At 46.3% G+C, this 15,425-nt stretch overlaps 1 protein-coding gene across 1 annotated transcript; it reads left to right on the plus strand.

Moving 5' to 3' along the window:
- The first annotated feature begins 903 nt into the window (after positions 1-903).
- On the plus strand, positions 904-7,774 carry FJX1 (four-jointed box kinase 1). The gene has a single exon (XM_090032941.1). The coding sequence runs from the start codon at positions 1,038-1,040 to the stop codon at positions 2,178-2,180; it is 1,143 nt and encodes a 380-aa protein (XP_089889067.1). The 5' UTR covers positions 904-1,037; the 3' UTR covers positions 2,181-7,774.
- The last annotated feature ends 7,651 nt before the right edge of the window (positions 7,775-15,425 follow it).

A 15,425-nucleotide genomic window follows, 5' to 3' on the forward strand; every position in this document is an offset into this window, starting at 1 on the left:
TACAGTGAGCTGTGAGGCAAGAAAGCCAGAGGCAGGGACAGAAAACACTGATCACTGATCCACAGGTGAAATGTGCAGGTACTTAGGGACAGGAAAATGAAACCTGGGGAGAGGAAAGCTGCTTGATTTCATAGATTTCATAGACATTAGGGCTAGAAGGGATCTGGTAAGATCATGGAGTCCAGCCCCTGCCCAAGGGGCAGGAAGTCAGTAGAGTCACAGGATCCCAGCAAGACGAACGTCTAATTGACTCTTAAAGAAGTCTTAAAGGAGTAGGTGCTTGCACCACCTCTGAGGGGAGTCTGTTCCAGGCCGTGGGGGCTTGGACAGTAAAAGAAGTTTTTCCTTAACTCCAGCCTAAAACGGTCTTGCAGGAGTTTGTGACCGTTGGACCTTGTCACCCCCGGGGGTGCTTTTCCCCCAGATCTTGATGCACCCCCGATGTACTTACAAGCTGCCACCAAGCCACCCCTGAGCCTGCGCTGCCCCAGGCGGAAGAGGCCCGTGGTTCTCGGCCTCTCTTGATAAATGAATGGGATCTAGGCAGCGGCTGGCTTTTAAAGAAGTCAGGCCACAGCATGGTTGATATTTGCCCCAGGGGGATAAACGCAAGCCCCTGCCAGGCAGGCAGGCAGGCCGGGCGGGGCAGGGAGACCAGGAGGGGGTGACTTTGGCAGCTTCTTGCCCCCCCCGCCCTGGCGGCTATCCACCCCACAGAAGCGCTGGGCGGGGCCGGGGCCGGGGGCGGGCAGGCGGCCGGCGTGTCCCTGAGGAGCGGGCGGCAGAGGCGCGCCCCGAGGGGCCCACCCGGCGGCGCCGCGCCGCGCTCCCATCGCCTGTTTAAGCGGCGGGGCCAGGCCGGGCGGCGGGGCGGGGAGGCTCCGCGCCCCCCTCGCTCCCCCACGTGGTCGGCGGGCCGGTGCCTTCCCCGCGCCGCCGGGGCTCGGGGCAGAGCGGCGCGGCGCGGGCGGGCGGGCCCCGTCCCCCGTCCCCTCCCCGATGACTGCAGCACGGGCGGCGGGTCCCGCGTGAGCAGGATGCGGCGGGGCGGCCCGGCCGCGCTCTGCCTGCTGGCGCTGGGCTGCCTGGCGCTGGGGCTGGGGCTGTGGCCGCGGCGGCCCCCCGGCGCCCCGGCGTGGGAGCGCGGCGGCGCCCAGAAAACTTTCCGCGCGCTGCTGGCCGTGCCGGAGCCGCGGCGGGAGCCGGAGCCGAGGCAGGAGCCGTCGCCGTCGCCGGTGCAGGGCGGCATCTACTGGAGCCGCGCGCTGGAGGCGCAGGTGCCCCGCGGCTTCGAGCCGGCCGAGGCGGCGGCGTGGCTGGCGGCGGCCCGCGGGGCGCGGGTGGCGGGGCTGGAGCGGGGCGGCTGCGGCCGCAGCTCCAACCGGCTGGCGCGGCTGTCGGACGGGAGCCGCGCCTGCGTGCGCTACGGCATCAACCCGGAGCAGATCCAGGGCGAGGCGCTGTGCTACCAGCTGGCCGCGCTGCTGGGCATGCAGCGGCGCCTGCCGCCCACCGCCCTGTCGCTGCTGGCGGCCCGCGGCGGGCAGTGGGAGCCGGTGCGCGACGAGCTGCGGGGCTCGCACTGGGCCGAGGGCGCCGTGGTCAGCCTCACGCGCTGGGTGGACAACCTCACCGACGTGGTGGCCCCCGCGCCCTGGCTGCGCGCCGAGCTGCGGCCCTTGGCGGCGGGCGAGCTGGGCGGCCTGAGCCAGCCCCAGCTGGTGGAGCTGGTGCAGTGGAGTGACCTGATCCTCTTCGACTACCTGACGGCCAACTTCGACCGCCTGGTCAGCAACCTCTTCAGCCTGCAGTGGGACGCCCGCGTCATGCAGCGGGCCACCAGCAACCTGCACCGGGCGCCGGACGGGGGCCTGGTCTTCATCGACCACGAGGCCGGGCTGGGCCACGGCTACCGGCTCCTGGCCGTGTGGGACAAGTACAATGAGCCCTTGCTGCGCTCCGTGTGCGTCTTCAGGGAGGCCACGGCCCGGCGGGTGGCGGAGCTGCATCGCCTGCAGAACGCCGCCGCCGAGCTGCTCCGGCTCTACCGGACTCGGGAGCCCCTCTCGGCCCAGCTGGGCTTCCTGTCCGAGCAGCAGGCCAGGCTGCTGCAGAGCAGGATAGACTTTGTCCACAAGCACATTTTGCACTGCAAAGCCAAGGCCGCGGCGGCACTGTGATGGGTTTCTCTCTTGGACCCCCACCCCACCCCCTCTGCCACTAACCTCCCCTCCCCACCCCCATATTTATGTAACCCAAGGATGAGGAGCGGGCTTTCTCCCTTCCCTCGCTTTGGCGTTTCTTTGAAGCAGCAACAAGGTCTGGGAGTCTCTGAACGTGAGACGGAAACGTTCACTCGGGATCCCATTTCTTCGTGGGGGAGAGGCGCGGGCTTAGTCTGGTCGAGCACGGGGCTGGGAGCTAGGAGCACCTGAGCTCTTATCGTGGGGCTCCACGTCCAGAGAGTTGGGCACCCTCAGTTCCCATTGACATCTGAGGAGAGCTGCTGGAGCCTGGTAACCTTTCCAAATTCAGCCAGTTGACATCGTTGTTTTCGGGACCAATCTTGGGAGATGCTAAGGTCCCCTCTGCTCTCTTTTGGACCTCAAAGGGAGCTGAATGGACTTTGCAGAATGCCTCTTCATCAGTAGGGATGGGTCCTCTTCAGTGGCTTTTAGTGCCTCAATTCACATTGGCCTTCGGGCTCCAATTCTGCTAGATAAGGAGCCACTTCTCTGCATGGACGCTGTTGCTGGCGTACAGGAACAGATCCTTTCTGCTTGTTGCATCCAGAGAGGATGGCTCATACTTGGCTACCTGCTTCCCAGGGCTTTTGTGGGAAGTATTTAGCAAATGTTTGTAAAGACCTCTGAAGGTGAAAAGTGTTATCAGTGTCACTGTATCTTTTTGTATTAGTTCCACATTGGGTCTCTCTTTCCAGAATTTGAAGGGGGAAAAAAAAAATCATCTTTAAGTATTTCCCTTGACTGTTTGCTCAGCAAAATTATTCTCTTAGGGGAAAAAAACTGAAAAAGCAAGTGTCTTTATCTGCTTCAGGATCAACTACCTTTTTCCTTCAATGGAGGCAGGCAGTTACGCTGATGTATTCTATTTAAAAAAATAATTGACATTCATAGACCAAGAACTTATTGCACAGTAGGGAAGCCCTTGACTTGCAAAACTGCCCTATCTGTGGAAGTTCTCTTCCTATGGATATTCCTAGCCAGACTGGACCTACTAACCATTTGTTAACCTTTTTGATGACCATGTATAAGCAAGCCCATGTTCCAGTAGTTCTTCACCTCTGTTAGTGGAAGCATCTGGTAAACTGTTTCAGTTTATAAGTATTGTCTGTTGTTTGTAATCTCTGTCATTTGGTCTGAACGCTAAAATAAGTGACTAATGGGTGACAAAAGAAAACTTCCCAGGTTTTAAAATAGTATCAGTGTACTAAGAGCTTGACATAAGAGGCAAACTGGAAAAAAAAAATCAGTTTCATGCACTTTACTTTGACTTTTTTTATTTTTTATAAAAAAACCTTTCTTATTTTACAAAGTCTGTCTTCTATGTACATTATATATGGTCATAAGCTCTTCTGTAACATACTAAAGAAGTATTTCATATTTCAGTAAAGTGTGTTTAATGTTTTACCCCGTTGTTCTGAATACTTGGCTTGTGTTTAAAGAATATTTTCCTCTTCAGAGTTTTCCACAGCGTGACGGGGGCCTGATTTTTCAAACAGTAACTCACTGACTTGAGTGGTGTTAGTCCTGAATGACGCCAAAAACAGAAAAGCAATCAGGACTTTGAATTTACCCTTTTAGTCTGTCTCCCTTCCCTAAGCATAGCGATGGCATGAACTTGCTTTGAAATAACAAAAGACGTGAGTTTTATCTAAAATCTACCGTTTTTAGGGCAAGTTAGTTTGTGAATACTCAGTTTCAAAATAGAAGTGACAGACCATCAGCCTGTTACAAAGTTCAGCCTAAATAGACCTTAGCCCCTTTTATTCTGAAATGATTGTCCACCCTGAGTTGGGTTGAAATAGTCTGTTCATTGGAACTGGCTTGGTTATATTGGTGCAAGTTGGCTGCAGACAAGCTCCTCTGTGTTCAGATAGTCTGTGGCTTGTTAATGTTAGCTCAAGTGCTTTTGTAACAAAAGCATTCTCAGTGGTGTCAGTCCTTTTCAATAGGTGTTACTTTATCCAGTACTTGCTCCTTCTTTGTATGTCTGCTTTTGTCCATCCTGTATTCAGAAGTGGGGGCGGGGGGTAGAAATCACAGAAGATTAATAGTTTTCTACTAGCAATACATGATTTTAAAATGCCAGTGTACTAAATTCACCTGGACCAGGAAAACAAATAAATTGCACCACTGTCCATATTTAAAGAAAAAAACAAACTTGTAACAGTATCAATACAATAAGAGGCAGTCATATGACACACAGCAAAGACAAAGCAGGGGTAGGGATTGAAGCAAATTAATCCTTCTCCTTAAGTCGTGGATACAGACTATCTGCTGCTATAAAATAAGCACATAATCTCTTCCACATCTGGACAGTTTGTTGATTGACAAGTGCTATATGCTCAAAGGATGCTAGTTAAGTAGGTGCTTTTGCAGTTATTTTGAGCACTATACTCCCCCTGACTTGAGTGAGTGCTGTGCATTCAGACATTAATGGGAGGAGGTCCCTCAGGGCTGTTAATATTCATGTATTCAGGCTAAACCCCACTTCTGACCATTTTTCTTTGACAGTTTATTAAGTTATAATTTTTTATAGGACAAGACAACAGTTTTACAAACTCATGAATGTGCATGGTCATCTGGAATGTATAATACAGTCAACCAAGTATATATATTTTTAAAACTTTACAACTGCCCTAAAAGCAGCTTTCACTCCGCAGCTTTAACTGACAAGCCTCTTCACTGAACTTGTATTTATAGTTCACAGCATTTATCACCCAGTACAATGCACAGAACTGCATGTGGTGTTCCTCTTCCATTTACATGATAATATACAATTTAACTGTGTAACTCTTAATTCTCCTTTAGTGCAGTTTGTCAGCATTTGTAACTCACTCAGATGCAACTTTTCAGTTGAATTCACCTAATGAAAATACATTTAAATAATAAACCACCGGCATAAATATTAAACCACTGTGAAGAGCAAACTGCTGTGCCACAAACATCTAAGGTTTGATTTCTGTAAGTATCAGCACAGCTGCGGTTTTGGCTGCAAATGGGCAATATATCTTTTTTTGCAGCATCTTTAGAACCAGACCCTAGATAATTACACCTTTCAAGAAGAAGCACAATTTTCTATATGATGATTGGTAACTACTTCAAGTTATATATAGGTTGCATGTTGGAAGATGGTGAGAGTTATAGGTTGATGATTCTAAAGATAAAGCTGTGAGCTACTGGGAAAATGTGCTTATTCAAAAGGGAAACACAAAAAGCCCAGCTTGATTGGATTATGACACTTTACTGTGTGCTTTGTTTGTTTCAGTTGGGGGACTTTCAGCGTTTTATTCTTCAGGATGCAAGGGATCTTCTCTTTCTGGGCTTCGTAAAGCTTTCAGTTACCATCAGGAAGACTTACTTGCTCTCTTTCTATTCTTTAGGGCAGAAAGTTGCCTGTAAATTCTTGGTCTGCTACATTCTTTGCATTCTTTCTCAGCTTTATATACTGTCTGATATTTGACTGCTTCTAAAAAGAACAAAGAGGTGAGCCACTTTAAAGGTTTTTGTGTCAGATTCTCTTCTCATGTATACTATTCTAACCCCATTGTATTCCAGGCAGTTGCTTCTAATTTTCACCAGTCTAACAGGCAGATCAGGTCATTTCTGATCTTAAGAATAATGGCTGGAAGATTTTGAAGAAGCAGTGAATTTTAAGTCACAATTATTACATGAGAGCAGTGGTAGTGAAGGGGTGGTGGATGGTGACTGGGGCAGTAGTCCAGTGAACAGCTGGTGACTGTCCATGCCGCTGCCAGCAACAGAGTGGTAGCCAGCACTGTCCATGCCACTTCTGCTGCCCAGGGTGAGGAGCTGTCCCACTATATATCTGCACAGGGGTGTTATTTCTGATTATACACTGCTTTGGCTGATGACTAACGTAACTGAAAGTAAAGAAATCACACTTGCAAAAAATGCAGTCAGAATCAGGTTTTGGGATTTTAGGCCCTGGTTCAATATAAGCTGAGTGTGTGCTTAAGCATCTGACTCCACCACTGAAGTCAACAAATCTCCTTATGAGCTTTAAGTAGTGCTTAAGTGGTTTCCTTGCACAGAGGCCTTAATAAACTGTGAAGTGTTAAATAACTGGCAGGAAAGGAGTGGGGAAAATTGAAAAGGCTTGTTTTTGTGTATGTGTATTTTGTGGGGGGGTTGGGTTTTTTTGGCAGGTTGCTGGCTGTCAGATTCATTCAGGAGAAATTTCCCATCTTCAGAGCTGAATAGGCCTCCCTACAACAGACGCATTCACGTGTGTGTGTGCGCGTGCACGCGCGGGCAGTTGACCCACTGAGTGAAAACCCTGGCTTTGCAAAAACAAAAAAAAAGGCTTTATGGAGGAATTCAGTCTGTGAAACACCTCTTTTATTTCACATGTCAGGACATTCCTGCCTAAGTTCAGGATGACCCCCAGAATTTTCCTTGAGTTGGAATCTAAGGTATCATTCTCCTCTTTTACACTGCTTAGTCCTATTGACATAATTGGAGTTGCTCCAGCTGTATACCAGTGTGAATGGAGAACTGGGTTCTGGATTCTTTCCAGGCAAAGAGATGTGTTAACTTGAGGATGTTAGGCAAGGATGTCAAAATCAAGCTTAAAATAGAAAGCGAGTTTCTACCATGTCCTCTTTGTGCACTGAGCACCAGAACCTCAGTGAATTTAATAGGCTACCCACTGCCTGATATTTGGTGGAGAAATGTCCCTCCCACCCCTTCAGCAGTGCCAAAGTGCCTATTCTAGTCACTTCACATCCGGATTTGTTTTGACTGTGTGGGTTTTCCGTTGGGAAACTCTCATTCATCATTTGGAAAATTCTTTCCAGGAGCAGAAATCCCCTGTGTCTTGCATTTTTTTGCAAGAAAGCCACTTCAGCACAGATGGGGCAGAGTTCGTTGCTGAGAAAAGCAGGCCTGGATTCACTGACTGCATAAGGTCAGGTCATCCCCTGTTTGAAGATCCTGCCAATAATTTAGGGCCAGTGAAGGAGGCTAAAGATATTGTTACACTCTGAATCACTGAGTCTACAGCATACTCCTTATAAGAGTTTCATTAAACATTTCATAGCATAGTTCTGTGGTTTATTTTTCTTTGAAGTTTCCCTTTTTTATGGTAATGGTGTTTAGAATTTTCTCATCGGCATGCTAGGTGGTCCAGGACTAGCTTGGATGTGAGATCATATTAAGACTTAATCCCATTTTGTATGTTATTCCTACTTTGCAACCACAGCATAAAATTTAATCTTTCCTTCGGAGCCATGCTCTCTGGACTGAATACTGTGAAGCTCTCACAACAATGGTGAAGACTGAATAATAAGCAGTGCCTGCTGGGGGCCTGAATGACTCATGGGATTGGCAATGACCTAATAAACCTTTTACCTCGAGGTCACTAGCTCTAAGGCAGCCCAGAGCTTTAGCAACTAATGCTTGTCTATGCTTGAGTTATTTCACATTAAAGTGACTTGTATTCACAAACAGTATTTTTTGTTATGAATCAGCTGGCATGTTAACACACATTAAATGCACTTTGGAAGCGGGCTTACTGAAATGTGGAATGAATTTATCTGCTGCAAGTCAGTGTAGATGCATGTCCATCCCCATCCTGTAACGACTGTACTGTGTCCAGTTTTATGCCCCCCACTACAGAAAAGACATAGATAAACTGGAGGGAGTTGAACAACAAAAATGGTTAAGGGGCTGGGGCACATGACTTATGAGGAGAGGAACTGGACTTATGTAATCTGGAGAAGAGAAGACTGAGAGAGATTTTACAGCAGCCTTCAACTACCTGAAGGGTGGTTGCAAACAGGATGGAGCTAGACTGTTCTCAATGGTGGAAAATGGCAGAACAAGGAGCAATGGTCTCAAGTTGCTGTAAGGGAAGTTTAGGTTAGATGTTAGGAAAAACTTTCTTACTGGGAGGGTAATAAAGCACTGGAACAGGTTACCCAGAGATGTTGTGGAATCTCCATTTTTGGAGGTTTTTAAGACCTGGCTACACAAAACCTCAGGTGGGATGATCTAGTTGGGGATGGTCTTGCTTTGAGCAGAACATTAGACTAGATGACCTCCTGAGCTTCCCTAATTTTCTATGATTCTATCTGCCAAGTCCTCTCAACTGCATTGCTGGTGATCTTGCTTGGCTTTCTGTTTAACTATATGTCTTCTGCTGTGAGGTTACCAGGTCCCTATACACGTGCTTGGGGGTAGGGGGATGTTTTAATTAGAGCAGTTCCCAGAGAGCCACTTTAATTAAAATGCCACAGTGTCACATGTATTAAGCCCCTGTGCATTTAAAAATAGCCATGGGATGCTTTAATTAAAGTGTCCTATGGCCATTTTTAAACCTGCAGGGGCTTATACACATGAGGCTGCAGCAATGCTAGAGTGTTCTAATTAGAACATGGCATTCTAATTGTAAGGCATCAGAGTACATGTATAGGCACCCATCCTGACCAATTATCACCTCCCCGCTTAAATACAGGGACGTGATTGTAATTCTAGCTCCTAGCAAACTCACACGCCCGTGCCTTACTCCTGATAATTCAGGAGTTGTGGCTCATGCTTACATTTCTAGAGAAGGAGAGTGTGTACAGGCTCATGTGAATGCTAGCCACTGTAATGCACAAAACACAAGCGGCTATCCAAACATATGAACAGAGAGGGGTACAACCAAGACTCCAAGACCGCACTGCAAGAAGGAAAAGAAGCTCTTGCTGGATTTATAGACTAAGGACATGAACAGGATTTCTGAGAAGATTCTTGGGGCCTGAAGCCACTATGGGAGCTAAGTGGCATATTTCTAAGAGGTACAACTTCTCACATGCTGCATTATGTAACCTACAGCAGCAGCATACTGCCAATTTGACCTGGGCATGCTGGGCATAGACCTGGAGGGACGGATTATGGAATCCTAATCTTGCTGATCCAGGGATTTAAGCCAGGAAAGTACTTTAATTGGCCTGGAGCTTGCAAAGCAATGCAGTTCTCAGCTAATCCTAGAGTCTGTGGTTCCCTTCTTCTGCATCAGTTTGGGGCCATGATGTTGGCAAAGAGCAGTAGGGAGCACTACTCCTCAAATAATCCTTCTTTGCCTTTTGGGACATCTTTCAGGGTAATGTCTTCCTATGTAAGGACACCCTTTATAAAGTGAAAGTGCACATGCAATTACTAGCTTGCCTCTGTTTCCCTCTGAGACAATCATAGTTCCAATGGCAACCTGAAGAGGTGCACGCACACTTGTTAGTCTGTTTTGACTCTAGTTAGCTACTTGTTTTACCACTCAGTCCATCTGGTGTTTATTTATACTTCCTCGAAAGCCTCCCCCATCATCTCCCACCTCAAGTCTAGGAGTTTTCCCCAAACGGGGAGAAATTGTGAAAACATCTTACCATCTCCATACCCTTAATTCCCAAAATTATGTAGAGCCAATGGGAAAAAAATTCAGAAACTGGGAAAAAAGAGCATTAAATCACAGTGGGCCTGGAGACCATAACCTGGACAATAACTAGTTGTCCATCCCTTTTCTTGTTTTCCCTTGTAGAGCTGTCACCCTACACTGACCAAAGACATAGATGCTAACAGTGGCTGAACACCTATTCAATATGTGTTGGAGGAAAAGGAACTCAAGAAATGTGTTCCTCAAGATCCTATCCATGCCCTAATAGAGGGTTATGAAGACAAAGTAGCAAAAGGAAAACACATGGTAAAGAGGAGAAAAAAAAGGGCAAATAGCTAGATCTTCCCTGATACAACTGCTGGGAAGAGGGCTGAATATGTGGTTCTGTGATCAAAGACTCTTACAATCTGCAGATGCTTTGTGGCCCCAGATGAAAGTCTTCTTCTAGGCATTCTGCACCAGAGAACAGCAAAGAAACCAGTGACACTAAGTGATCCTTTTATCTCCCTCCCCACGTGATCTCCTACTGCCACTCCACACACAAAGCCCCAGAAAGCTCTTTGACCAACCTACAAACACCGTGAAGCACCTTGTGACCTTGAGAGCACAACCTTGTCTGCACACATTTTTAAATCAGTTTTAACTTTGCACAACATTATGTGTATTCAATATTTTTTACCACTCCCAATGTTTAACTTGACATATTTATAGTTATTTATTAACAATCACTGAACATCTCTCTAAACTCCTGATGTTGAGACTTGAATAGTTCATTAAAATACCCATTCTCACTGTTATAAAATTCCCATATGCTTGGTAATAAAATAGAGGTGTGGAAGCAGAGTAGCTAAGGCATCTCAGTGTATGATTCCAGAGCCTCAGTATGAATCTGAGCCTTTCTCTGAACTTGAGTTGAAGGTTGCTCCCAGTTGATCCATCTTGGGCAAACTGTACAGATTTCCAGAAAAATGGCTTTTGATGTCCTCAAGCTCTGCTGCCAGGGCTGGTTCCATCCATCTTAGGCCTTCATCCCCAGTCAGAACAAGCTGGCTACAAGCCAAAAGTTATAACTCTACCAGATGCACCAAGAAAAGATCTAGAAGCATCTGCTCAATTTCAGCCTACTCCTTTTCCTTCTTATGTGCCCTTATCACCTTCCTTTTGGGATTAGTGCAATAATTTAGATATGTTTGCAGCACCTGGTTTATCTTGATCACCTTTTACAAAGTGAAAGCACTTTGACAAAGATTGCAAATGACTGCAGATGGTTGATGCAATAAAACAAAAGGCTTATAGGAAATATTTAGTTTGACACTTAAGCTCCCACATTCTGAAGCCCTCCAGTAGGTGTCCAACCATGTGCATTCTGGGGTGAAAAATCCCAAAATGCAAACAGCAGAACAGTGCAGCAGTGTGTCAAAGTATGTCTGAGTATTTATTTTCAAACACTGTAGTGCAGTGCAGCCACAATACATGACAGAAGTAGGTTAATCATAAGATTACAATGCAGTGTGTATGCACAGGTCATGCAACAATTGTTATGGATCACTTAATGCATATATTCAAACCCCTCAACAGTTTCCAAGTATAGACATGACCTAAGGCTTTGTCTGCTCTGCAGATGTGCTCTGCTTATGGCCAAAACTGGCTAGTAACTTTCATAGTTGCATTAATGGAAATCCTCTGTATAGGCAAGGAAAGTTAATTTTTCAGGAAGGGGGCCACTGTACCCATTAGATTCACAATTTAAAGTGGTTTTCCCTTCCTATACCAGGATTTTGCCTGAGCACGGCTACAATGATGGCAGAAATCTCCAATACAGAGAAAGGGAAAAATCCTATTCCACATACAGTATTAGGTCCCTAATGCCCCTGGCAGACGTTATACTCAAGATACGTTTTGCAGTTAATCCCATCTTCAATAGTAATCTGGCCACACATTCAGGTAATTAATGGTGATATAAAACAGAAAATGGCAGGGTTTTGGGACCTACAACCAGGTGATTGTAGACTGCACTGGAGTCTTGAACCAGCTCATCTGTGGTCCTAGGGTTCAGATCAACAATTCGCTGGTTGTGAGTCCCAACTCTGGGACCGCTGGTTCACCAGGCACCCAGTTTTTACTTGGCTGATGCAGGGGGAGCCCTGGATCGTGATCCCAAGCTCCACCTGCACTGGCAAGTAATAATGGCATAATTGGGATCTGATCCCCAATCCCAACTGTTTGGATCAGGGAAGAGACTTTCTCATGCTATTAAGTGAACATGTGCCAGGGGCCTAAGTATGGTTTTGTTCCACTCTGCTTGAGACCCTGAAAAAAAAGGTAAGGTAATGTGTAAATGTGTCCTCTTCTGGGCTGCATTTTGGACTTCAGTTTTAAGGCCAAGCTAACAGTATGTTACAAAAGTAGGTACTTAAACATTTTTCATGGACTAGAACAGGGAGTAAGAGGGTACCAGTTAAGTACTTAAGTCCACTCAGATCCTAATAGGTGCAAAAGGATTTGGCTCAAAGTTTCAAAGTTTCACTTTTATGTGGTGAAGGTAAAAGGAATTAAAGATGCCAGCCCAGTTCCCAGCAGAAAGGAGTACTCATCACAACAAAAAAATTCCTTTGCTAACTAAAACCCTTGTAGCAGTCTTTAGCTGAGTGTGCAAGGAGGCTATGGATGATGCAACATCAATACAGCCCCTCAGGCTGCAGAAGAGCTACACATATTTTGTTGTTTCATTCTGTAACATTTTACAATTCAGAGACCTGATTTCTCCAGGTAACCTTCTCCTGAAGAAACACTGGAATTCAACATTTCATATGCATTTAGACAAAACTGCCTTGCATTTTTCAATTGCAAATAGAGTTATTTCAGAATGGGAATAAGCTTGTTTTCCTTTTGGAAAATATGTGCACAGGGGGATGGCTTTTGCTTTTTGGGAGGGAGAATTCTGGTTAGTTGTTGTTCTGATTTGAGCTAAACAGCATTTAGTACACACAGAATTAATTAAATGAAATGAATCTGAAACACCCACACCTTCTACTTCTCACTCCTGTAGTGCAGTGAGTGAGCCCGATAAGTGACCTGGGGCTAGCCTACAGGCCACATCATGTGCGGAGTCAGTCCATGCCTGTGATCTGGTGCAATGGCTTAACTTCATGTACTGGATCAAGTGATGGAGTGACCCCATGTGCTGGCTTCACCACTTACCAGTGCCATCTAACGTTTTGAGTCACTTCATCTGGCCCACGGAGCTCTCCAAGGCTCTAGAAAGCTGGCAGCAGGGGAATGGCAATTAATGCTGCCATTGCTCCCCACCATCAAATTACCAGACCACTGGGAAGACCTACAGGCCAGATGACACATCTCTGTGGGCTAGATCTCTGCAGGCTGGAGGCTGAATATCACTGCTGTAGTGTGTGTTCCTTCAGGTCACAGCTGAGAGACATTGGTAGAGCAAAGTGTGGAAGCTTGTACTGCTGCTTCCCCATGATGCAGATAATTCAAGGACTTCAGTCTTGCAAGCTGTCAGCTGAGTACCTTTAAATACTCTGAAGTCCCATGAAAAAAAAGTCAAGGCCACTGTTAAAAAAATAAAAATTACAACTGCCATGACACACCCAACCCAAGATGCAATCAGGTGCACCGCTGAGACCCACTTCTAGTGGCCTTTTACACCTTCAGAGGTGCCCTTCAGCCCCAAACCCCTCTCTGCTGTCTGATACTTGACCACTGAGAACCAGCTGAGATGATTCAGGGACTAACTCCTTGGCCTGTTACACCTCAGCCTTACCCATCTCACTCAGTTCTTGCCACCTCTTAGCATAGGGGATGTTGCCAGCTGGAAGGATCACACTCCTGTCTGGTCATGCATTCAGAAAAGATAGATTTCCTCCTTCCTTGGAAGATGCTGGCCTGTATGGTAAAATGGTCTTAAATCAAAGCTGTCCTTGACAATAAGGATATTACAAAAGATAACAAAAGGATTTATTAAATAAACAGGAGCAAACTTAAGAAATCAGCAAGCATATGCCGAGATACAGACAGAGATATAAGAATGAACAAACAAAAGAAAATATAGAAACAATAGTCTGAGCCTACCTTACATCTTAAATGCAAGAATGCAGCTTTTATACCGTCTGCTAGGTGAGCCGTTATAGCATTTCCCTACGCCCAGGAAAACTAAAGACAAAGCTTGTTTTATGGCAAAGCTTAACTGTAGCTTCTTATCTGGTCATTTACATTACATTATCCATTGGGTTCTTGGGAAACCCATACTACACATATAATATCCTGCCCCGCAAGAAGTAGGTTTACCAAACAAGTCTTTCCTGACCTAAATAGGAATAGGAGAATATTTGCCTTATTATTTATCATGCCCAAAATATAGTCTCTTACTTACTGGTAATTTCTCCACCATGAGAAATGTTCTTCCTTGAATAGCTTGCTGCCAAGTGATACTCATGTTAGGGTCAGAGAGGGGAGCAACAAAGATGATGTTGTGGTAGGGATTCGCTATAGACCAACACGCCAGGAGGAAGTGGTAGATGAGACTTTCTTCAAAGAGCAGTTGTATCAGGGAAGATCTAGCTATTTGCCCTATTTTTCCTCCTCTTTACCATGTGTTTTTCTTTTGCTACTCTAGCACTTAGGCAAGAGTGACTATGAGATGATTGAGTTCAGGATCCTGAGAAAAGGAAGGATGAAGAGCAGCAGAGTAAGGACTCTGGATTTCAGGAAAGTAGACTTTGACTCGCTCGGGGAACTCATGGGCAGGATCCCCGGGGAAGCCAGCCTGAGGGGGAGAGGGGTCCAGGAAAGCTGGCTGTACTATAAAGAAGCTTTACTGAGAGCACAGGAACAAACCATCCTGATGTGCAAAACGACTAGCAAGTTTGGCAGAAGACCAGCTTGCCTTAGCAGGGAACTCTTCAGTAAACTAAAACACAAGAAGGAAGCTTATAAGAAGTGGAAACTTGCACAAACAACTAGGGAGGAGTGTAAAAGTATTGCTCATACAGGGATGAAGTCAAAAAGGCCAAAGTGCAATTGGAGTTCAATTAGCAAGGGATGTGAAGGGTAACAAGAAGGGTTTCTACAAGTATGTCAGTAACGAGAGGAAGATCAGGGAAAGTGTGGGTCCCTTACTGAATGGGAGAGGCAACCTAGTTACAGGATGCAGAAAAGACTGAAATACTTTTTTTCCTCAGTCTTCACAGGCAAGGTCAGCTCCCAAACTATTGCACATGATAGCACAGTTTGGTGAGGCAGTGAACAGTCAACAGTGGTGAAAGAACAGGTGAGGGGCTATTTAGAAAAGCTGCACATATACAAGTCCATGGGGCCAGATGGGATGCACTTGAGGGTGCTGAGGGAGTTAGCTGATGAGATTGCAGGGGCGCTGGCCATCATCTTTGAAAACTCATGGGAATTGGGAGAGGTCCCTGGTGATTGGAAAAGGGCAAACATAGTGGCCATGTTTAAACTGGGCTCATTTTGTCTAGAGAAAAGAAGACTGAGGGGGGATTTAATAGCAGCCTTTAACTACCTGAAGGGTGGCTTGAAAGAGGATGGAGCTAGACGGTTTTCAGTGGTGGCAGATGACAGAACAAGGAGCAATGGTCTCAAGTTGCAGCAAGGGAAGTTTACATTAGGTATTATGAAAAACTTTCTCTCTAGGAGGGAACACATTACCCAGAGAGGTTGTGGACTCTCCATCCTTGGAGGTTTTTAAGACCCTGCTAGACAAAGCCTTGTCTGGGATGATCCAGTTGGGGCTGGTCCTGCTTTGAGCAGGG

This window comes from Crocodylus siamensis, chromosome 2, assembly GCF_052110815.1.
Source record: "Crocodylus siamensis isolate JL-2025a chromosome 2, ASM5211081v1, whole genome shotgun sequence".
Taxonomy (NCBI): Eukaryota; Metazoa; Chordata; order Crocodylia; family Crocodylidae; genus Crocodylus; species Crocodylus siamensis.

What these genes read in the sequence shown, in the direction of transcription:
- FJX1 (XM_090032941.1), top strand. Translation starts at nt 1,038, where the DNA reads ATGCGGCGGGGCGGCCCGGCCGCGCTCTGCCTGCTGGCGCTGGGCTGC.